The sequence below is a fragment of the Labeo rohita genome, chromosome 6 (assembly GCF_022985175.1).
Source record: "Labeo rohita strain BAU-BD-2019 chromosome 6, IGBB_LRoh.1.0, whole genome shotgun sequence".
Lineage (NCBI taxonomy): Eukaryota > Metazoa > Chordata > Actinopteri > Cypriniformes > Cyprinidae > Labeo > Labeo rohita.
In genome coordinates this window covers 18,295,452-18,320,034 of record NC_066874.1, presented here as the reverse complement: position 1 = coordinate 18,320,034, position 24,583 = coordinate 18,295,452, and the positions used below count along the sequence as shown (strand labels likewise).

Here is a 24,583-nt window from a genome sequence, read left to right as displayed (position 1 = left end):
GACCCAGTATTTACAAAGCGAACGTGCAAAGAAAGTCAAACGCCCTTTAGATAAGGTAAAACAATGTTTTTTTTAAACTGAAGTACACAGATTAAGAACTAACTGCACATGACTTGTCCAATGTGATTACGCAATGCATGGAGTCACAGATGCGCATTGCAGAGTTAGTGCAAGACGAGCGTTTATAGTTAAAATCAGTTTTTATTTTTTAAGAAAATGGCAGATAGTTTCACTAGATAACGCCTGTTTCACACATACTCCGTCTGCAGTGCGTATGCGTTGCGTATTTTTTTCCGCACCCATGTTAACGGATCAGAGCGTTCACACTGCACGCGGTTGCTGTCCGGCAGTGCGTTCCAGATGCGGTGCGTTTGCAGCAGTGCAGCGATTGTTTCGGCACAGAGTCTATTTTTGCTGTGTTGGAATCCGGAACAGCAGATTGTTTGTGGGCAAAATGAACATGGATTGGCATTAAATTGTAATAAATTCATAATTTACGCACAATTAATGTGTGATACTTTGTACACAGTAAATTAGAAAAATAAATCCAATAAAGAAATAAAGAAATAAAAAAAGGAAAATACATAAATGAGCACATTACTTCTACAAAACTTGCATAATGCGATCAGATATGTTTTTTTCCCTACAAAAATTACTTTTTATATCGTTGGAGGAAGAGAGGGAGTTTAATCGCATCAGCCAATCACGTGGCGAAACTACAACTACTCAAAACAAGGTGACATGGACGACACTCGTCTAATTGTGGAGGTGGAAAAATACAGAATTCTGTACGACCCGCAGAATTCGTTGTACAAAGATTTGATTGCGAAGGAAAGGGCATGGGAAACCGTTTCTTCGGCTACTGGTGTGAATGGTAAGTTTTCAAATATTTCTTAAGTGCCATGTTTACGTGTACTTACACTTGCTTCAGCAACTATAATTATATATTAGCGTTATGACTGTAACATTATGCTATTTATGTGTAGGTGAACCGGCGTCAGTAGTGCACTGCAAACGTGTCCTGTGTGAAAGCACAATGACCGCTTCCTGCTTCTGCACGCATACGTAACGCACACGGACTGCATACGCACTGCAGACGGAGTATGTGTGAAACAGGCGTAAGACCCTTATTCCTCAGCTGGGATCGTGTAGAGCCCTTTGAAGTTGCATTGAAACTGCTTATAGACTTTTAACCCATTGGCCACCATTGAAGTCCACTATATGGAAAAAATTCCTGAAATGTTTTCCTCAAAAAACGTAATTTCTTTTCAACTGAAGACAGACAGACATGAACATCTTGGATGATATGGGGCTGAGTAAATTATCAGGAAATTTTCATTCTGGAAGTGAACTTCTCCTTTAAGCATTGTTTTGTCATCAGAAATATTACACATCCTATTTTCATTTAGACCGCCTCATTAGAACTTGAATAAGTTTGAACTTGAATTAATGTGAATAAGTGTCAATTTGTATTGTTGGTTGCTTTGTAAACACTGAAAAACCTCTTAGTGGGCATAAACCAAACATATTGATTGAATTTGCCTGCTGTGAAATGCCTAAACATCTCCCTTACCTTGCGGCGAAATTATTTTCCTTGTAGTGAACAGCTGTTCAAAATGATAAACTGCTGTTTTCCAAAATAACCCCATGCCGCGTTTGTCGGTTGTTGTCTTAAAGCTCTCTCTATATCGATGTGTGTTGTTAGGGCAGCAGGTTGGCTCTCCTGTGGACTGTTTGGACAGCTGAAGCAGAATCCATAACAAACAGTGGAGGACACACAGCTTTAGCTGGAGCCTCCTGTTCGCTTGGTTTAAAAAATTAGCAGTGAGGGAAAAATCTGTGAATAACAGCTTAGTGTTTTTTCTAATACAATGACTTTGAATGTAGTGCCAAAGTTAAGTCAACAACTTTTTTTTTTTTTCCTTTTTGGAACTTGACGGATGTGGTTGTTTATGACTTGTTTTTGTATGGAAAAGAGCCATTCGAAGATTCTTCAAGATATCATCAGGAGAAGTAAATAATGACAGTAATCATGACGACGTGATAAGTTACAAGGAGAAGTTACAAAAAATAAAAGTGAATGTTGCAGTGGAAACCATAACAGTAATTTTTAATTTTGATGCATAATCGTGTCAGTCTAGACAGCGTGTCTGAGTCTGTTCAGACGTCTTGTCAGACATTTTCAGTATCGATACATTTTGCACTCAGAAAGTTTTCTGTGGAGCTGAAGAGAATCGCTCTGTGTAGTGTGCTGCATTAGCAGGGTCAGAACAGGGTCGTAGCACCAAAAATGGGCCGTCATCTTCTAGCCGCTGTTTCCTGTTTTCCTGTGCAACACAGGATCTGTGCCAGCATGCATGTCTGCAGGTTTCTACCCAGCTTGACATAATGACAGACTCTGTTATTGTTATTTGCTTGCTGTCTTTAATGAACACTCTCTTCTCTGGCTCTCACTCTGCATTTGTACCTCTGGCTGGTTAATGGGTTGCTGGAAAACATTGTGTTGACTTCAGCATGTTCAAAAGTCCATGTAGTCTGTTTTTTTCCATCTTTTGAAACTCCAGCAGTGCGGATAGAAAGTGCATGCACATCATTTTCTTGTTCTCCTTCCATGATGTGCCGAGGTCTAGCTGTCAGGGGCTTTTATTGATAGTATGTCACTGTCAGCTGGAGATTAGACTGAGATCACAATAGGATCTTGAGTCAGGATTTAATGTGTCCAAGAAATTTGCCCCACAGTATTTAGGATCGCAGTAATTTCAATAGGGATGTGTATTTTGTGAAATTGATTGTACACTTTTTGAGTACTTGACAGCACTTGACACAACTAATGTTAAAATAATTTAAAAAAAAAATTATTTACAAACTTTACATCTCTTTACATCTTTACATCAAACGTTGCATTTCCTTTAACCCTAAAACACAACTAAAGCATAACATAATAAAACATAATAATAAAAAAATATCTAATTAATAAAAACAAAACAATTGTGACATTCTAATTGCATTTTTTTTTTACTAGCTGGCTACTCGTTCTGCACTAATTACTCACTCTTCCCTAATTTCTAGTTCTAAAATGATATGTATGAATATAGCATTTTTATGTTCAGTTGCACTCTAAAAGGCGTTACTTGCAATTCATGATTTCTTTAGGAATAAAGTTGTTTTCTTACACAGTATGTTGATTGTGAAAGTCTGCGCAGGTTTCAAAATCTGTTTTTTTGCAACACCTTTTCAGAGAGATGATTTCATTTTTGATTGTCATTCATGGCACACAGCTATTGCATACGTGTCCACGTTGCCTTTTATGTATCTGTTTATGTTTTTGTACTTTGTACAAAACCCAACTTGGGTTATTTGGCAACCCAGCGCTGGGTAAATATTGGACAGAACACGTGCTGGGTTATTTTGACTCAGCTGGTTGGGTTAAATGTTTTTACCCAACCTGCTGGGTTGTTTTAAGTCAGCTATTTTTTAAAAATGATTATATTGCTGACTTAAAATGGGCTGGAAATTAAAAATCACAAACAGAATTATAGAGGCAACAGCAATAATCAAAAGATGAACATTTATTATTAAGCAAGAACACCCATGGACAAAAATATAGGACAAATAGAATTAATTTGATTGAATACAGCATTGTTTACAATAGTACATACATTTACATTTGTTTAACAAGCATTTAAAAAAAAAAACGTGGAACATTTAAAAGTAGCATGTTAATTTAAGTGTATTCAACCGTTCTCTGTAATCACTTTTCACCATAATAGCGCTAATTCTTGTGCCGGTGTGTTGGCAAAATCTAAGCCAGTGATGGGCTGCTGTTCGCTGGGGGAATATGAACCTCAGACCGCTGCCTGACGTTTCACTTTTCACTGAAAGATGTTGTGATTGACTCCATAACCTGCCCATTAAAAAAACAGTATTAAGATTAAAAAATATATTTTTTTAGAGTGCAGAAAAACTACCCTGTACTTGGGTAAAAATATTTAAACAACCCAATTAAATGACCAAGCAGGGTGAACTCAGCATTTGGGTTATAAAAATAACTCAGTGTAGTTAATAGTTCCACTTTTAGAAGAGGGAGACCTGGGGAATTTCATTAAAACATGAAAATGCATGAGGCCTGACCTTCTTATTTTCATCTTTTTTTTTTTTTTTTTTTGGCTTGTTCAGCAAATACAGCCCAGCACCTCTGCATGAATCATTTAGAAGGTCAGAGCAGAGGAAGTGATATTGTTCTGTTTCCTAGAAGTTACTAACAGTCCTCTCAGTGTATGAAAACGTCCCTTGACAGGCTAAGTCAGACTTACCCAAATGATGTTTTCTTTATTTACAGTACTGACTCACCTCTCAAACAGTCTTGTACCACAGCTGAGAGAATTGTAGTCTGTGGTGTGGTGAGACCGTTTAGATCCTTTTACTTTTTATGTGATGCATGATATATAAAAGACTGTGCTGATAGGTTGATTTTAGTTTATGAAGCCAGGCAGATTGTATTTGCATGTGTGTTCAGCACCTAATGCACAGAAACCGCTAACAGCTGTGTGAAAGCGGTACAGCTGCTGGCATAATGAATGATGCAGATCTCAGACAAACTGCCCAGTTCTGTTCGGTACACAATGTGAGGATGAGGCATGTGGATTGTCAGATTAACTCAGCTATTGCTTATGCTTAGGTTGATTCTTACACAACTAAAAGTTGTAATTAATGTTATTAATTATTGTTATTAAATTTTCAGAACATGCAAAACTTAGGTTTGCATGAAGGCATACTTTTTTTTTTATTTATTTATTTTTTTTTTCCAAACTGGTCTTACCTGTGCTACAAGCTCAAATAATATTATACTAGAAAGTATTGAGCCGACTGTGTACGTTGGAAAAAAAAATTGGTGTAGAAACAATTGTTGCTCTAAAATGGTTGGTAATTTCTATATTTAAAGAACCATTACCATACCAGAAACATTGAAGCGTGAGACTTTTAAGTAGGAAGAGTGAAATAGTATTGTCCTGTAAAACAAACTACAGTAATTTTTGTTTTTCAAACTTCAAGAAGTTGTTTTTTGCAATGTACATGAGCTTATTTGAAACAAATTCAGTTTTTTTTCCCCCAAATTCCTTTTTTTGTGTGTACTGACCTACTTTTGATTTATTTATTCAAAATTTGGCAAATTCCATCACATTACCCTTTATACATTACTACAGTTAATTAAAGTTTTATGAGTGGATTCTGTGATTCTGTTTTCCCTACTTAAATATAATTAAAAATAATTTAAAAATTACTTTTAAATAAAATATATGATGTGTATTATTATATTGTAAAATGCATTTGGGTTGTTCTGTGTCAAATCTACCAGATTTCTGAAACTTCCCTGCCTGAACCTTTGATTTTGATATTTTCTCTGTAAAAAAACATAAATAGCGATGAAAGCCAAAATATTAAATGTCACAGATGTACATTTACTGTGTAATCCACTGTTTTGTAGAGGGAGGTCAAAATGGCAATTTTCACCTGAGATTTGGAGCCAATTTACAGGGGTGTAAAAATGAGTTCGGTAGGTCTATTAGATTTAATCTATTGAATTTAGCTGTCTTTGTTTCATTATATGCCAAAGGTGGTAGTTCAAAAATGGCTAAGCACTTCTTGTGTTTTTTTTATTTATTTATTTTTTGCCTCAAGTTTGCATGCCTGTAACTCAATAAGTATTAAAGATATCTAAATATTCTTTTAGATTCCTTTTGGTATCTTCATTTTGAAGGCTCTTGATGGTTCAGTTCCAGAGATGTGGAGATATTAATGCATTGAATATGCATCTGTGACATTTAATATTTTGGCTTTCATCACTATGTTTGTCTTTCTACAGAAAAATATGAACAAAGTCAAAAATTTGAGCCAGGGATCTCTGGTTGAGTTGACACAGAATGACCCATTTATATAATCAGCATATATGTATTTTATTTATATCAGACACACCTGTCAATCCTTGACTGCTCCTTTCTTTGTAACTGCACTTTGTTCTGTGTTCCTGTTTAAGCCCCGCCTTTTTCTGTGTCACTCTTCTGACTGTAATGCTATCTAAGAAAGGGTGTTTCCAGCCCTGACTCTTTGAGTCATTTCTAGGCATTTTGCTGGGGAATACTATAAAATTTTGTTGGTGGTGGTTGGTGAAACCACAGAAGCCATGCATAGGCGTGTGGTCATAATTTGTCAGAAATGTTGATCGCAAGAAGGAAACGTGATCTGTCTTGTAGAGGATTCAGAGAAGTGCCGCATGCAAATGAGAAACCTGCTTTGTTGTGCAGAGGTTGACTTCCCCTGGTTTTATCATTACTGCTCAGTTATGTCGTGAAGCTTGGTGCGGTGAGCTCAGACGTCACAGACGTTTTGCAGGAAAAGGATTTTTTTCTCTGTAGGGTAAATTCCAAGGCATGAATTAGTGTTACTACAGCTGTAAAAGGGAAAGCAGAAGCTTATACTGCCTGTGTCTGCTTTACAGCTGCCTCAGTGTCTTCTACATGAGCACTTTGACCCCAGGTGACACCTAGACGACAGTGTGACTTTTGGAATTAGCAAAACTGCTGATGTTGTTTGAAGACTGAAGACTCTTGTGATTTACGTGTTACTTCTCCTGTGGATTTGTTTATGGAACTAGCGAGGACTTCAGTTAGGGTGACCTCTTTCTTCAGGTAAGAGCCAAGGAAATCCTAGATGGAGGAGGGTGCTTGGCTTTCTAATGTTACAGTGTCCTGCTGTTCCCAGTTGTCTTAAGGTTTTCTGTACTGTTAACTGACATACATTTCTGCTTGGTGCCTTTTTAATGTCTTTACTTCAGTGTGATTCATTTTGAGTGAGTCAATGTTCGTACTATTGTCGTTCCGACGGAAAGTACACCTACGACCTCAAACATTCCCTTAGTCCAAAGCTTCTAGAGGTCGTATTTGAAAATATAGAATGACAAATGGCATCAGTTTCCAATCTACGGTGTACACGCCTAACTAATGACCTAGTAAACCTTTTCGCTCATGTAGCTGTAAAGAATGAGTGTTTTATAAAACTATTTACACAACTGTTTAAAGAGCACATGAAATGTCTTCACAAATCTAGTTTTCTTTGTTGAAGTAGCGTGTTTCATTGAAAGAGGAAGGTGGTCAAGGACATAATTCAAATAATCTCTGTGATTTAAACTAAATGATGTTGGGCATGAATCATAGTTTGTTTCTTGATCATTTGTCATGTTTAGTCAGAGACCAGTCATAATTGCTTTTAGTAGCAGGGATATTTTCATTTATAGAGCATTTTAGACAAAATAATCCACAATGGGTGGAAGAAATATTGTAAATGTTACATAAAATTGTAAAAGTTTTAGCATTACACTAACACATACATGATCTCAAAGGTACAGACATGGACTAAAAGACACTCAAATCCAATTATCTTTCAAAGAGCCTCTTCTGAAGAGGATGGCAAGCAAAAGTGACGTCTAATGTCATAAAGCAATTTTTGTCTGCAAAAGCTCTTTTACTAGCCTTTGTATGAAGGGTGATTAAGGGTGACTAACACTTTTACTTTTTTGGATACTGTGCTTTATGACAGATGAACAAGGATTTTTGCATATATATTCACTTTTATGGGAGAAATGTACTGTCTAAAACGTCAGTGGCTTTTGAGGGACAAAATCACTTTTTCCTTTTGGACAAGTAGCATTATCTTTTATGTCACTGCCAATTCACCCGTAACCCCAATGTTCTGTCATTTGCTGTGTTTGGTATCTTATAGCCACAAGTATTTGGAATTAGGCAAAATCAAAATATAGTGAATCTATATTTGAAGTCAGTCATTGCATTTCTTGCCAAATGTCAATCTGACATGTCTTGTAGGTCACACACCGCTGTGCCTGGCAAAGAGCATCTGTATTACTTGGCTGGTGGTGGTTGTTCGTTTCAAACCACACTGACCTATATGGGAAATAGTGGAGAAGATAGCCATGTGAATATTTTGTGTAAATTGTAATTTCGTCTTTTTTTTTTTTTTTTTTTGAATGTCCTGAACTGCAAGCCTTATATTACCAGCAAGCCTGTTCACAAGTTCTAAAAGGGATATTTCAACCAAAATTTTATGTCTGTCATAATTTACTCACCCTCATGTCGTTCCAAACCTGTATTACTGACTTTTCTTCTGTGTACCTAAAAAAGATCTTTTGAGAAACAAAAGCTGTTTGGTCATCAAAATTCTTCAGTATATCCTCTTTTTTTTGTTTTTAATTTTTGTGTGAACTATGTCTTTACTAGTTTAAAAAATAGTGCTTACGTATATTATTATTTTAATCATAGCCAAAAAAATAAAAGGGTATAAAAGGAAAAGTAAATAATTGCACGGTACAGTCCAAATCAAGTATGAAAACCAGTGTGTTTGTATGCGGTATTATGAACTTTGCCACATTCAAATATTGGACATTACAAAGCTGTTACTGACCTGAATTTTTCCATACCATGAGAATGTCCATGTGAGATATTTATCTGTCAGGCCACTAAAACAGTTCAAGTTTTATTTTTTTTAAGTGTCTTATTGAAGAAATGGACTTGGTTGAGTTGGTTTAACAGGTTATTTTTGCATTGTTCAGTCTCATTGTTTAATCTCTACCAGTTTATAACACCATTTGTGTATCTTACATAAAAATGCGTTTTTGTTATTGCATTATTAGGTGAAGAAAATAATCTGGAAGAAAAAATAGATTTCTTATAACTAGAAATTGATCATGTCCTGTCATTAGTTTACTAAAACAAAACTTTAAGATGTTTTCTGAATTCAGTTTTACAATTAAGCACTTTTTTTTTCGTTTTTCCGAAGGTGGCGACAGACAAGGTAGCAGGCAAGCTGAGTTCGACTCTTTCATGGGTGAAGAACTCAGTGTCGCTCACGGTGAGTCAGATGGCTAGTCAGGTGGCCACGCCCACTTCGCTGCACACCACTGTGGCTTCATCCACTGCCTCGCTGTCCTCGCCCTCCTCAGCCTCCCCGACCCAGCTCAGCCCGGATGATGTGGAGCTGTTGGCCAAACTAGAGGAGCAGAACAGGTACGAGTGCTTCATCTTTAGTCTTTCCCAAACCACAGCACTTTAACAATTATCCCATTCCCAGAAGGATTTTGGGAGCAACATTTGGTCTAGGGCTGCCCTCGGCTAAAGATTTTTCTGGTCAGCTAGTTTATTCATTTGAAGCATTAGTCAACTAAACCATTTAAATCATAATAATGAGGCTTTAATTGTCTACATAGTCTAATAAGTGCCCAAGGTAACTCATAAAGCTTGCCACAGCACAGACAGAAGTAATGATTATGAATGTGTCACAGAAAAACAATAAGAAGGCTGCATTAACATTTTAATAATGTATTGATAAACTAGTGCGTCCTTTGTTTTCGGTTTAAGAGATGAAGTCAGCGACACCGACTCGTAATCTCCGCAATAGGCTAGCGTATGTTGTATGCATGTTTCCTACGGATTACATAATCTGAGAATATTTGTTTTCCATTTGAACTGGTTCATTTAAAAGTAGATATTTCACTCTCTATAGTATTTTCCATGTTTGTAAGACAAGTATACATGGAGATTCAAGTTCTAGACCGAGGTGGCAGAAAGCGTGTTTCATTATTTTACAAAAGCGCAATCTCTTGTTGTTATTGTCAGTGCACATAAATGAACATAGAGTCTTTACAGATTCAAAAGATGCATTACTCTTATTTCTATGACTGAGAATGACAGAGCAAGTGACCGCACCGGCACCTCCATCTGAATGCAGTGAGTGCGCTACTAATCAGCTTCCACACTCCGCACAGACACTTGAATAGCGCACATTTTTCTGTATTAGACATTAGATTGAGCGGCTATGTAAAATTTATAGTATTTGAGATGATAAGCCATATTTGAGGTTGATGAAAGATAGGTGAGCATTTGGATTTCCTGCCAGTTGTATCTATCCGTCACGGACTGCGTGACTTCACCACTTCCCGTGGATTTTTATTTATTTAATTTTTTTCCCTGCGACTAAGCAATTTAATAAAAATGTGGTCGACCAAGCCTCTTCTCGCCGACTAACGGTTAATCGACTGTTAGGGGACAGCCCTAATTTGGTCACATTTCAGTGTATATACCATCTATGTTGCAGATTAGTGGTCACATTTCTGTGGTCACAATTCTGGTTCTATATTTGGAAAAGTACTGTGCCATATGCAAATAAATAGTTTTTTTTTTTTTTTTTTGTTAAATTATTACTTACCTTTTACTTTTTACTTCCTTTTACTGCTTAAAGGATAAAACTTTGATTTATAAACAGAACAACTTTCTCTATTGCATTTATAGGTTTAAGCATTCTTTTATGCTGAAAAGCAGGAAGTCTACAGCTGTTTTTTTTTTTTTTTTTTTAAAGGAAATGCTTTTATTTTTTGTGTACTCATTATTGGCCTTCAGTCTTGCGTGCCTTCATTTTTAAGTTTGTCCATCCTTGTGTTGAGCTTTGAACGTCTTGTCCAGTTTCTCTTCTGGTGTGGTCCAAATTTAGCTTGCTCTCAAGTACAAACAGTGATATGTCAAGAGCACTGACATGATGTTAACACAGTGAAGCCTTTGCTGGGGCGGCTGTGTTGTGTTTTCAGACAAGTAATGGCACAGTACTTTTCCAAATATAGAACCAGAGAGAGATGAGAGTTTGTGGAGCTGCCTGTCTGTCTGTTTCAGTTCTCCTGTAATCTACAGCATCCTCACTTGTTGGCATGATAAACAAGTGTGAGAGTTGCTCACACATAGTTGCAGGAAATGTCATGAACATGAATGGTGAATTCGCTCCAAATTGTTCATGCGGGAGTCACTGCTTTGAATCCTGCTAGTGATGTGTCCTGATCTTAATCGTATTTTTACAATACTGTCCAAAGGTTTTGGGTTGGCTACATATTTATTGTTTTTAAAGGAATAGTAACACAAAAATGAAAATTCTGTCAATAATTGCTAACCCTCTTGTTGTTCCAAACCCATAAGACTTCGGAACTTTAATTGAAATATATCTGACGACTGCCACAAACTGCCATGTTCAAGGCCAAGAAAGGTAGTAAGGACATTGTTAAAAATAGTCCATGGTTCAACTGTAATTTTATGAATTTTAATAAAATTTAATTTTATACTGTTGTGAACACGCCGACTGACACGAAAGATAAGAAATTGTTGAATAAAGTTGTTATTTTTGTTTTATTTGCACACAAAAAGTATTCTCGTAGCTTCAAAAAATTACAGCTGAACCACTGATGTCACATGGACTATTTTATAGATGTCCTTACTACCTTTCTGGGCCTTAAACATGCTGTCTATACAGGTTCCGAAAGCTCAAGGATTTAATCAAAATATCTTAATTTGTGTTCTGAAGCTGAACGACGGTGTTGCGGGTTTGGAACAACATAAACGTCAGGAATTTCATTTTTGAATGAACTATCCCTTTAAAAGTAGTCTTTTGCTCACCAAACCTGCATTTACATATAGTAAAATGTACATATAATACATGAAATATAGTACACAAAATGTAAAAATATTAGTAAAAATATTGTGAAGTATTATTAGAATTTAAATCAACTTTCCTATTTTTACAATAATTAAAAATATAGCTTATTCTTGTGGTGGTAAAGCTGAATGTCCTGGACTGATTACTCCATTCCTTAAAGGCACAATATATAAGATTTCGCCACTAGATGGCTCATATTCAAAACAAACAAAGAACCAAAGGCATAGTTTGATGACGCAGTGATTGTGTGTGGAATCAAGGTAGTTGTAGATTTCATCCCCACAGCCGATGCAATTCGTTGGGACTCGGCAAGAAATCATGTCCATTGCTGAGCTAATGTATTAAAGACTTACTAAGGTCACTGTAGTATGAAGCAGGGTGGGGCTGAAAGTCGTAGAAGCTAAACGAGGATGGTGGAGCGATTGCCACAGTCGAGCTTAATGCCACTTCCGCTGGTCATGGTCATGCATATGTGAGGTAAAACGGCACTGTTTTATCATACTAGATACATTTGAGTGTGTTAAAATTTCTTTTGTAATGCTACTCTGTGCGTTCATTACCTCTCTAATAAAATGCATAACACATTGAAGTGTCTTTGAGGTTTCCAAGTTTTCTACAAAATAAATCCGGAAGATCAAGGTATGACGTCATTGGCAGATGACGCAAGGCCACAGTCCGTTACACTGGTAAAAATTGCTTATTTCTCAGGATTTAAACATTCTTGGAAACATTTTGGATAATGTAAGTACACAAGTTGGCAAAATCTGTAACACTGTTCTAGTGGTTTTTGGATACTTTAATTAAAAAATCTTACATATTGTGCCTTTAAAGTCAAACGATCCTGAAGTAATTATTCTAAAGCCAATTTGGTGCTCAATACACATTTATTAACAATGTTTAACTGCTTAATATTTTTGTGGAAATTGATGTTTCTTTTCAGTATTATTTAAATGGAAAGTTCAAAACGACATTTGTTTGAAATAGAAATCTTTAGTATTAAGGTCTTTACTAAAACTTTTGATTCATTAATTGACCCCAAACCTTTTTAATAAATTTGTCAAATAAAATGGAAATGATCAAACCTAAAAATCTAAATGTTTAAAATATCTAAACATTATTACAGTAACATTATTTATGGTAATGGCATATTTGAGCCAATATTTTAGCTTGTTTATTGTCATCTCGTTCATATAAAATAATCATGATTTGCTATATATGTCACATTTGTTCAGGAGCGGAAATAATCAAATAGAGTTGCGCAGTTGTGATGTTTCTATCTTATCTTATTTTTCACTTCAGATTTAGTATGTTAACCGTGTTTGACCTGTGACCTTTACTAAATAGCAGAATGGGAGTGCTGCTCAGGCCAGATGACCTCTGACCCCAGCCTTCATCAGGACAGCTGGAGACCACAGCTGGTCCCAGAGATGACTTAACAATGTCCTGTCACCTGCTGTCTCTCACGGTAGTCATGCCATTAGTGTAATGCTGCCTGGCACATGTCAGTGAGTGTGTCTCTTCGGAAGACAACACAAGCCTCAGCATTGTCAAAATACTCACATGTTAGACAGTTCATCTGATAGTGATAGCTAAGCAGAGTAAAGCATTTGACAGTCAAAGACATTTAAACCTTACTTGCTTTTGAAGGAGGAGGAGACATATAATAAAATAAAGGTCTTTTCCTTCCTGGTTTCACATAAGAAGAAATAGTCACCGTATCAGCATCTGCAACTTATTTCCTGGTTGTTGTAAAGTGTTAATAGGCCTGTTGACCTTTTTCGTGAACGTTAATTTGAATTAGTATTGGCAGATCAAAACCCCGCCCCTTTCCTCATTAATTATTCATTAGGCAGAAGACTCAAAGCTTGTTTTCATCTTGCTGTTTTTGGTATCGCAGGCTGGTTTCGGTATTAGAACGGAATCAGAGTGATCCGCTTGGGCGAGTTCAACACCCACACAGTTCTTTCTGCAGCATGGAAAGTAGGGCAGCTGCTCAGAGGATCTGTGGAGTGTTTGGAGCTCTGATTCTTCACATGTGGCCATATGGGCTTGTCTTGCCACTGCAGAAATGGGGTCTTAAGTACCACTGATGAAACTGGAAGTTAGGGCTGTGCCAATACAATCAGATATGAATATATCACAATTTATTTTCACACAATGTTATTTCTTTTCATTGATTTGTTAATTTATGTTTCCTGTAGTTTAGTTAGTAAAGAAGCAGCAGCTCATCCAAACCGACATTCCTTCGTAAAGTCAGAGCCATGTCTAAGACGCTGTGCTCAAAAAGAGCTGAATTGTTGACAGCGTGAGAGATTGATATTCCAGATTCACTTGTGTCTTGCTGACGCACTGACCTTTTTTTTTTTTTTTTTTTTTTTTTTCCATACATGGCAGATTTTCAAACACATTTCAGTTATATTATGTATTGAATTGCAACATTACACATAATGTGTGTGAGGTTGCTGATAGCCAGCCCTATGTTATCGTCGATATGACATAATTTTGATATCGATATGAACAGTAAAAAGAAAGAAAATGTTTTTTGAGGAAAACATTTCAGCATTTTCTCCAAGTAGTGGACTTCTGTGATGCCCCGAATTTGAACTTCTAAAATGCAGTTTAAATGCGGCATCAAACGATCCCAAATGCGGTTGTAAATGATAAAAAAAGTATTAAAATTGTTTTTTTTGTTTTTTTTTTCTAAAAATAACCAATCGTTTCGCTAGATGAGACCCTTCTTCCTCGGCTACGTTTGAGATCCTTTGAAGGTGCATTTAAAATGCATTTTAGAAGTTCAAACTCTGGGCACCATGTCAGTCCATTATATGGAATAAAATCCTAAAATGTTATTCTCAAAAAACATAATTTCTTTACGACTGAAGAAAGAAAGACATGAACATCTTGAATGACGAGGGTTAGTACATTATCTGTAAATTACTGTTCTGGAAGTGGACTTCTCCTTTAATATCTTGAACCGTATTAATTTTAATATCTTTAACTTTAACTATTTATATAGTTATATAGTTATATAGTTTATATAGTTTAACTATTTATATATTTATTTATTTATTTTCTCTAAACTTTAGACTGTTTCTTTTTAAAGACTGTAATTTTTTTCCTCTGGTGGCAAAGCATCCATTAATCCAGTCTTTAGTGTCCCATGATCCTCCAGAAATCCTGATCAAGTGCATAAGAATAATTTCCTATTGTCATTAATGTTAAAATGCTGTTTAATATTCTTGTGGAAACTGATTATTTTTTTTAGTATTATTTGAATGGTAAAGTTCAAATTCAAAGTAAAGTTTAATTTTAAATTAGTTTTATTTCAAAAAATTTTTAAACAATGGTCAAGACACTTCATACTATGGTTGAATCTAAATTAATCAAGAAAGGGACTTTGGTCAGTAAAATAAAACCGATATAAAAACATAAGTATCAATGTGTCTTCATGTGATTTTAATAGATGATGTTTCATAGAAAAATTCAGCCTATATGATGCTGCGAATTACATAGAAGTGAATTCGCAAGAAAAAGACTGAAATAATTCGGTTGTTTTAATGCAAAATACAATTTCATAGCTGGTAGAGAAATAAAAGCCAGTAATTCACCCCCCACAGATTTTGAGCTCCACTGGGATTTTGCTTCTGCTGCTGCACAGGTTGAGGGCCTTTGCACTTTAGATAAGCAAGTGTGTGTGTGTGTGTGTGTGTTTATGCGGGTTCAGAGCGAGCGAGAGAGAGTGGGGTGAGAGTGGGACAGCAAGAGAGTGTGAGAGAAAATCAGGTTGTTTCAGTTCTCACAGACACACATTTGGGATTACTTGGAGGAATCCGAGGAAAGACATGTGGATTGCAGAATGAGCTTCCCGTGGTGAGCAGCTTCACAGTAATACCTTTGATCAATTCTCTATCGCACAACGCAGCAGATGCAGTGGAGCTGTGATTCACAGCTGGTTACCCATTTTTATTAATGCTGTCTTTTTCACTGCCACGGTCTTGTTTTCTGTTTGTGGGTGCTTTTTAATTCATTCGTAGAACTAGTACTTGTATTTCAGTTTGAGTTTACAAAGTGAAATGATATTTTGGTGGAATGTGCTGTGTTTGTTTCCTCTACAAGAATTCTCTTTGCACTTTAACCAGCAGTGAATCATTAACACAGAAGCAACACTTGCAGTCCAAATTGTCTTAATGTATATTCAACACATCAGATAGGTTGAGTCCACAGTATGCTTTATTTGATATTTAATATAAGATTTCTATTAATTTTGCTTTATTTGTATTTAGTTCATGAACATGTACAATGGCTTGTGAGTGGATGTAATTGCAAATGTTTGCGGGTTTTCCCAGTGTAAACTATCTGTTCTTTGTGTAAAGGACAAAAGATAAAGGTTTGCATCTGGGCTACAGTCAGGGGCGTTTCTAGGATTTTAAAACATCCGGGGCTGGTGCCAAAACATCAGGGGCTAGTGGTGTTGGGTGGGAGCTCACATCATGCTCACATAAGATTTTGTTAGACACAAGTGGTTGAACCCGGATACTTCTAGGTGGGTCCGGGGGCATTAAACTGGGTGTTAAAGACCTTGTCACACTATTAACAATAGTAAATAGTAATCACTGCAAATAGCAAACATATCAAAGTATTATAACAAAATTATAGCATTAGAAAAATATGTTAGACAAATAAAATAATACATTTGAAAATGTATTTATAACTGTAACAAATATATAGTTGCATGCAAAAATAGGGCCCTATTTTTTTCCCCAAATTCCGTTTTATTTTATTTTTTCCAAATTCTGTTTTCATTTGTCTGGTCTTCTTTTTAATGGTCAAATTTAACTTTATTAATCAAAATGTTTTTAATTATGTGTAATTAATTAAAACCATGAATCTTATACAATTTACCGTCAATTTATCAAAAGTTAAGAAAAATTACATGTTTAGGAACTAGGTTTAATTTTTTTTTCACCTTACGTTTTATTGTTACCAAATATGTTTTAGCATGTCTGTTTATTTGAATGCATAAAAACAACTTTTATTTATTTTTACAATAGCCTTATGGAATTCTGTGTTGTGTATTTTTCTGGTTATCAGATGAAAGTTTAAAATATTGATTTAATTGATGTTTTAAAGAAAATTATATTTTATTTTCGGCAAATAAAGGGGATTTACTATTAAAATGTTAAACATGGAAGAAATATTGTGTGAAAAAAAAAAAAAAAAAAAAAGTATACATTTTTATTAATTAATAGTAGTAGTAGTAGTAGGCATGTACATTATACTGAATGATTAATAAAGTTAAACTGAACTTTTATGTTGACGGGTTGCCAACTTGCCTTGAATACCTTTAAATGTCTGTGTATATATTTGACGCTTGTTTTACTCAAATGAAACAGTGAAATGCTCATGAAGTGACTCTCAGAGCAGTTCTGGAGATGTTGTTAATGAGTTTATGCCCTTATTTAGTGAAATGGCAGACGCTGAAATCACTGCGCGTCAGTATTACATCTATAGAAAACGAAACCGGGGTGTTTTAACAAATAATGCTACCTGTCAGATTGTGCTACCAACACTGTGTTTTTCATGCTGTAATGTTATGTTTAGGGTTGGGGTAGGTGTACACGTTAATAAAGCTTCACACAATATTAATATCATGCTGGAAGCAAAATCTGATAGGTAGCATTTTTTTCGCTGTCGAATTATGCTACCATCTGTTTTAATGGGAGGTAGCAAAATCTGACAGGGTAGCACAAATTGCCAGAACACCGGGCATCCGCGCCGTTCATTCCTAAAAAGACACGCAGAACATGCACGATTCATATTTAAATAGTCTTTTGCGGCATAATATTTACAGATACTAGTCCATATCGCGACTTGATTTAAGTTTAATGACCAACTTTCAGTGTTGTATTAGAGCAAGTGCTCTTGATGTATTGAAGCCATGGTGTTCAAGCAGGTGATAAAGATTCAAGCCCATATCTCATTCCATCTCTCTCTCTCTCTCTCCCCTGTTTCCTCTTCACTGTACTTCTCTAATAAAGATACAAAAGCTCTTTAGTGCAGACCAGGCTTTGGAATATTGGCATTATTTGTTAGATTAGATTAGATTAGATTAGATTAGATTAAACACATAAGTATTTACCTACGAGCAAAGATTTTACTATTTCTGGATTTTGCCCCCTAACCAGCCCTTCTCCTTTTTGCCCACATACCAAAAAGGCAAGCTCTGCCTTGCCCCAAGGAAGTTGTCAAGAGGGCTTGTTATACAATTTATAGTTTACCCAAAAAGTCAAATTTAATTCAATGTTTGTTCAATGAAGAATGAACGATCATTCACTTACATCATTCATGTTGTTCCAAACCTCTGTGTAACTTGCTTGCTTCTGCACTCAAAAAATGCTTGTTTAAAAACCATTTCTGGGCTATTTGGCAATCCAGCGCTGGTTAAATATTTTGACCCAGCTGATTGCGTTAAATATTTTCAAAATCACACACAGAATTAGTAGAGGGAACAGTAATAATCAAAGCATGAGCATTTATTCAAAAGGAAAAACACCAAAAACAAAAATATAAGACGAATTTAATTTATTTGGATGAAAACAGCAGAGTTTACAATATTACATACATTTAAACTCATTTAACAAGCATTTTAGAAATTAAAAATGTAATGTTTCTTCAAATGTAGCTGTTCCTCAGAAAAATCCTTCAGGTCCCACAGATTCTTTGGTTTTTCAGCATTTTTGTGTATTTGAACCCTTTCCAACAATGACTGTATGATTTTGAGATCCATCTTTTCACACTAAGGACAACTGAGGGACTCATATGCAACTATTACAGAAGGTTTAAACACTCACTGATGCTTCAGAAAGAAAAACGATGCATTAGGAGCCGGGGGTAAAAACTTTTTGAATTGGAAGATCAGGGTAAATTCTGCTTATTTTGTCTTCTGGGGAACATGTAAATATCCTCCGTAGCTTCTGAAGGTCAGTACTAAATGGAAACAAAATAGAATATTTTGGTAAAATAAGAAAAATGTACACATCCTCATTCCATTCAAAAAATTTCAACCCTGGCTCTTAATGCATCATTTTTCCTTTTGGAGCATCAGCGAGCCTTTGAACCTTCTGTAATAGTTGCATATGAGTCCTTCAGTTGTCCTCAGTGTGAAAAGATCTCAAAATCATATAGTCATTGTTGGAAAGGTTTCAAATGCTGAAAATTGTGTGTTGTATAAAAACAAACAGATTTACAGCACAGTAAAGACTTTATAGATGAAATACAACATATACAAACCTTTATTTCACTGAAGAAGTGCACAAATTAGGCAGCACCGAGAACCGCTCTCTCATGAAGAAGATGCAAAAAGCCTGTGTTCTGGCTGTAAATCAGCAGCTTGGTTGAAGTAACCCCGCACTGGGTTGTTTCGACAGATGGAGGGGTGGGGTGCATCGTTTCAGCTCTCAGTGAGATTGACCCAGCCACTAACCCAATAGCCGGGTAACACAAAAACTACCCAACCCTGGAAAAAACAACCAACATATGACCCAACAGGCTCAACCCAGCGGTTGGGTAGGAAAAAAATAGCCCTGCATTTTTTTTTTTTTTTTAGTGTGTGTGAAACCTAAAAGATATTTTGAAAATTGTCTCAGTTTAGATGAAAAACATTAGTTACCAACATTCATACATGTTTGGAACACCATTAGGGTGAGTAAATGATCCATTTTGTCTTTAAAGTTTCCTTTATTAGTTGCTAATAATCTTTTGGTCTCAATTAAATGGAGAGATGCAGTCTCATGTTGCTTGTCTCATGTTTAATGATTATTTATACTGGTTAGAATAACCGGTTGCAGAATAGCCAGTTGCTTCAAGAGTTTAGTGGTGACTAAGATAACTACAACCAATTGGATTACATTCTCATGTATCCCATTGCAATTAGTGACTAGAATTTAAAGTAACCTTTAAGTTGTTTAGAATGCAGTTTACAGTGTGCTTCTAACAAAAATTTGAGTTGAAAAGATACATTTTCAAAGATTTAAGTCCAGTAGTCTGAGAAAAACCGAGAATGAAAATGTCCCAGCAGGACCGTCTCTCTTTTTCCTTTCTGCCCACCTACCACCAGTAACTCATTCAGCATCACAACCCCTCAGCTGTGAACCCCATGACTCTCTCTCGCTGCCTTTCACCCCTAACAACCGTGGCCCCCCTTGCGTGACCCAAAAGCGGCTGTAACTGGATCCCGCCTCAGAGCCTCGGCCATGACGTCACCTAGTGCTGCCTTTAGAGAACCGGGGCCCCTCTCTTTTTCCGAGATCAGGTTTCCATGGCTTTGTGTCTGTGCTGTCAGCTCTTAAATGTTGAGGTTACTCGAGAGCATTGTCTGCTTGTTTTCCAGCTGATCTGGGGTCAGGTTCACAATGATAGCGCCTCCACACTGTCGCTCATAGTCAGAAAGGGACAGTTTTTTTTTTTTTTTTTTTTTTTTTTTTTTTTTTTTTGAACTCTATGTAATAAGCATTTTACAACTTTGTTTTGGAGCATTTTATATTTTGCTGGAAGTGGCAGAAAGATTTAGTCTGGTTTTTGGATAGACTTTTTAGGTTTTATAGGTTTTATTGTCCTGTTGATTTTTCTGTGTGCAGATGCTAATGCGGTTAGCCTTGGCTATAATGTTTTTTTTTTTTTTTTTTTTTTTTCCCCCTATTCAAACCTTTTTTTTTTTCAGATCTACAACTGCTGCATAAGATTAGCTGGGGAGTCTTAAATTGGCTTTTCCATTTATAGCTGTCTGCCAACATTCCTGAGATAGCACACTCATTTGGCAAGCACCCCCTATTTCATAACAATATTCAATTAATTCTAAATACTTGACTTTCAAGTCTAAAATAACTTCACTCTAAATACTTCGCTCTGAAATGGGTGCTATTTAGAAGTTTATTAATGTCTGGAACAAATACGTTTCCCATTAGGTTAAAAAAAGAGCACTGGAACCTATTTAGCCATAGCTAACAGTTACTGCTGCCCAAAATACAAATTAAATGTCGACATGAACATATCTGTGCCTTAAGTTTGCTGTAGAAGATGGCATGGAAGATTCTTTTCTTTTTGCCAGCATCATGTCCTCATTCTGCCACAAAGACCTGTTTGACATTCAGTTCACTGATTATCAACTTAGATGACTTCTCTGAAACTGAATAAAAAGCTGGCTGTTATTGTGTTACTTAATGCAATGGCTTTTCTTATCGCTGCTCCATCTGTATGCAAAACTTCCTTTAAGGAAATACAACTTCTAACTTTGAAACTGCATTACTGTTCATTTTAGAGTTAGTGGTGTTGTTTAAAATCTTATGCTACAGTTTTTATGTCTTGGTAATAGTATATATCACACTTTAGAAACTTTTTATATTACAAACCCTATGAAAAGTATTTCTCTTATTATTTGACACTTTATCCAGAAGATAATAATGTTGTTAAAACAAATGATAATTTTGGCACAAGTGCAAAATACACTGCTTCACATTGTATATAACTTTAGTTAAAGACAGAATAATTAAAATAAACTGTAAAAATGACAAAAATAAAAATAAAAATAAAAGGATTTTCATTTTAACAGCGTGTGTGTGTGGTTGGGTTTTTTTTTTTTTTTTTTTTTTTTTTTTTTTTTTTTAGTTATTTATTTATTTTTTTATATACAGCAGCCATTCTCCAGGGCAGTACTCAAAAAGTTTTTCACAATTTTTATTTTATTTTTATTTTTAATTTTAAAATTGTAACATGTATTAACCTTAACTACTTTTTTTTTTTTTTTTTTTTTTTTTATTGAGCATAGTGAAACACAGATTGACAGCAACATCTTGACAGTGACTTATACGTAAGCTGAAATCAGTCATATATATATATATATATATATATATACACCCACATATACACAAATAAGACAAGAAAAAACTAAAACAGAACAAAAAAAACAACAACACAGACCAAGCTGTAAATGTATGGATATGGTAGTTTAAACAGGTACAGAGATGAGTTAAATCCACAGTTTCATGAGTTGTAATAGCAATCATTATTAATTCAGTTTCTGTGTGTTATAAATAACATGTAAATAACATGTATTAACTAACATAAACGAACAATAAACAATACATTTATTACACTATTTATTGATCTTTGTTAATGTTAGTTAATAAAAACACAGTTATTCTTTGTTTGCTCATGTTAGCTCACAGTGCATCTGATTTAGGTAAACTTTTAAAAGAACGAACAAAAATATTGCAGTGTACTTTTGTAATAACTGTTCTCTGCCATGGCTTTGTCTTTCCAGGTTGTTGGAGACGGACAGTAAGTCTTTACGGTCTGTGAATGGCTCTCGAAGGAACAGTGGCTCCTCACTGGTGTCTAGTTCATCAGCCTCCTCCAACTTGTCACACTTGGAGGAGGATTCGTGGATCCTGTGGGGCCGCATTGTCAATGAGTGGGAAGATGTGCGGAAGAAGAAGGAAAAACAACTAAAGGTAATCAGATTATACATCAAGCGCTATGGGCAAATCAGATGTATGCCACTTATTACGGAACATTAGGGGTGTAACGGTACGTTTATTTATCATGAATGGTGACCGTATGGACGTCACGGTTTGGTCTATGCAGTCAGACAACAAATACAGTCTGTTGTAGGCGATCAATCTAGAAGGGTAATATAATGCTAACCGTCACAACAGGAAAGAGCAGAAGAAGAGGCAATCTACGCACCAAATGAAAAACAAGATGGCATGCAAGGGCTCAAAGAACTGCCTGTTTGTTTTAAATCAGCAGTGTGGGAAAGTTCTGGCATCTCGAGATGCACTGCTCAACCGGCTATAAATTTTACTGACTGTTCAGCCTATAAAGAGGAGAACATACTGTGCCAGACAGATCAAGCTCACTGTTCGCAATGTTCGAAAAATAGGAAGACAAATATGTGGGGGTTTATATGAATGTATCTTTGAGAGGAACTGACTGTCTTCAGAAAGCTTTCAGTGGTATTTTCTTTTCCTCTGTAGCTCTATATTGCTGCTGTTCCATAAGCGCCACCTTCTGGCAGAGAATCAATATGCATTTTCATTCAATCCTTCTGCTGTTTTTGTTTTGTGCAGATGTCTTATGTAGGGCGAATCCAGCATTATGGATGTGACATTTTGCATTATGGATGTCAGATATAAATGCTTAGAGAAAGTATGTGTTACCAATATACTGAAAGGGAAATAATCATATTATGGATGGTTTTTGAGAGACTACATACTTTGTAGAATTTCTGCGAATTAAAATGCACAAACCAGACGCAATAACACCGAACAAATAGAGAAGCGACGGCTCTTCACAGAACATGTAATTATTACTTAATTTTAGTTTTGATGTGTCCATTTATGAAGAATATGTATTGTTATGGATGTGACAAGCCTGAATATAGCACTTAACAGACTATGGAAAATCATGCACTAAAAAAAATAAAATAAAATTAAAAAATTAAAATCTTTGAGACCTCACATGGGTATTTGAACCACCAAATGCTGACATCTGTGCTATCAGTGTAGCAAAAAACTTTTTTTCATGGCAAGGTTGACATTTGCATGGAATTATCCTGTAGAATTATTTTGCAAATCTAAAGTCATTCTGTTTTTGCTTTAAATCTTGAAATTATACAATTAAATTCAATTAAAGTAAATAAGATTAAAAAATATACATTTCCTGTCTTACCAAACTTGTTTCGAACGATGACCCCAAAACCGAGGTACGTACTGAACCGTGACTTGTGTACCATTACACCTCTCTTTTGATCTTCAGATATCATTTTTATTTAATTACAAGAGTACACAATAAATAAACGTTTTATTTACATTTAGAGCAAAGCTGCAGCAACTTCAAATATACTGCTCAAGCACATATCTATACAGATTTATGGTTGTTAAAAGGTAGTGAAACACATTACTAAGAGGTCATAAAACATACAGCCCAGTTTAAATATGTGAGTGATTTACTGGTAGTGCTACTGTGTTCATGAATAAAGAAAAATGGTAAATGTAAAGTGCCATTGCTGACTGAGGAAACAGATAGAAATAATTGTAAAGTTGGCTCAGAGAGAGAAAGGTTTATCCAGCTGAAAAGTGTGATATTAAGTAGCATTTCTAGAGCAATTGCAATATATAGTTGAATGATGAATATTTGTCATTTGTTTTGCAAATTAAGAGTTTTTTTTTTTTTTTTTTTTTTTTTTTTTTTTTAAAAGAAACCCCATGGTGTGATGGGAAATGGTTTATAAGCTTCATTGTAGAAATATGATTAGAAAAAAAAGTTTATAAAACTTTTGAATGACAGGTCAAATTTTTTTAATTAATGTTATCTCTTTCCAAATAATTCCTCTAGACTACACGGAAGCTTAGGCCTTCTGAAGCATTTTTCATTTCCTCTTAAAATAATACTTCTGCTGTGTTTTGCATATACTGCTTTCACAGTAACATTTTCCATGGAAACAATGGGAAAAAAAATGATATAAACCACATAAGCAAATTTCACAGTTGTCACTTTCCCACAGAACATACTGATCTCAGTGACACAAAGTAAATGCAGTTTGTGTTAAATGTATGACCTCTTACAAGCCAAAGAGGAGAATCTCAGCCTCTTCTAACAAAGCAGCAACAGAAGTCTTTTGTACAGCCTAGTATTCTAACAAAGACACATCTCTAGCACACCCCTAGAGTGCTTTTGAAGAATCTCAGTGCTAACAGTGTATGTAGGTGGACTCTCATCTCAGACCCTTCCAGAAATGACCAGCTGAGGAAATAAGCCGTCTGAGCCAATCTACTGTGCAGATGAGCACAGGAAACAGCTTAATCAGGTCAAATATAATTTAGTTACAAAAACATCGAGCTATGTTGTGGAAATCTCTGACGAGGTTATATTTAGCAGCATAAAATGGTCTTATCTTTTCTGAGGTACAAGCTAAACCCTGGGGAGAACATCTGAATGCTGACAATCTTGGAACCTTGAGTCGTTTTAATGTGCAATCTTCTAC

The 24,583-nt window shown here is 35.6% G+C and overlaps 1 protein-coding gene across 5 annotated transcripts in view; it reads left to right on the top strand.

Moving 5' to 3' along the window:
• Window positions 1–24,583, top strand: part of evi5b (ecotropic viral integration site 5b) — a 58,819-nt gene that overhangs the window by 7,055 nt on the left and 27,181 nt on the right. For 3 of the 5 annotated variants that reach the window (XM_051112150.1, XM_051112151.1, XM_051112149.1), the window contains 2 exons: window positions 8,848–9,074; window positions 21,860–22,049. In XM_051112150.1, the coding sequence (XP_050968107.1) occupies window positions 8,848–9,074; window positions 21,860–22,049 (417 nt within the window). Of the gene's footprint in view, window positions 1–6,367; window positions 6,687–8,847; window positions 9,075–15,254; window positions 15,412–21,859; window positions 22,050–24,583 lie in introns of those variants that run through there. The other 2 variants (XM_051112152.1, XM_051112153.1) reach the window with 2 other exon arrangements.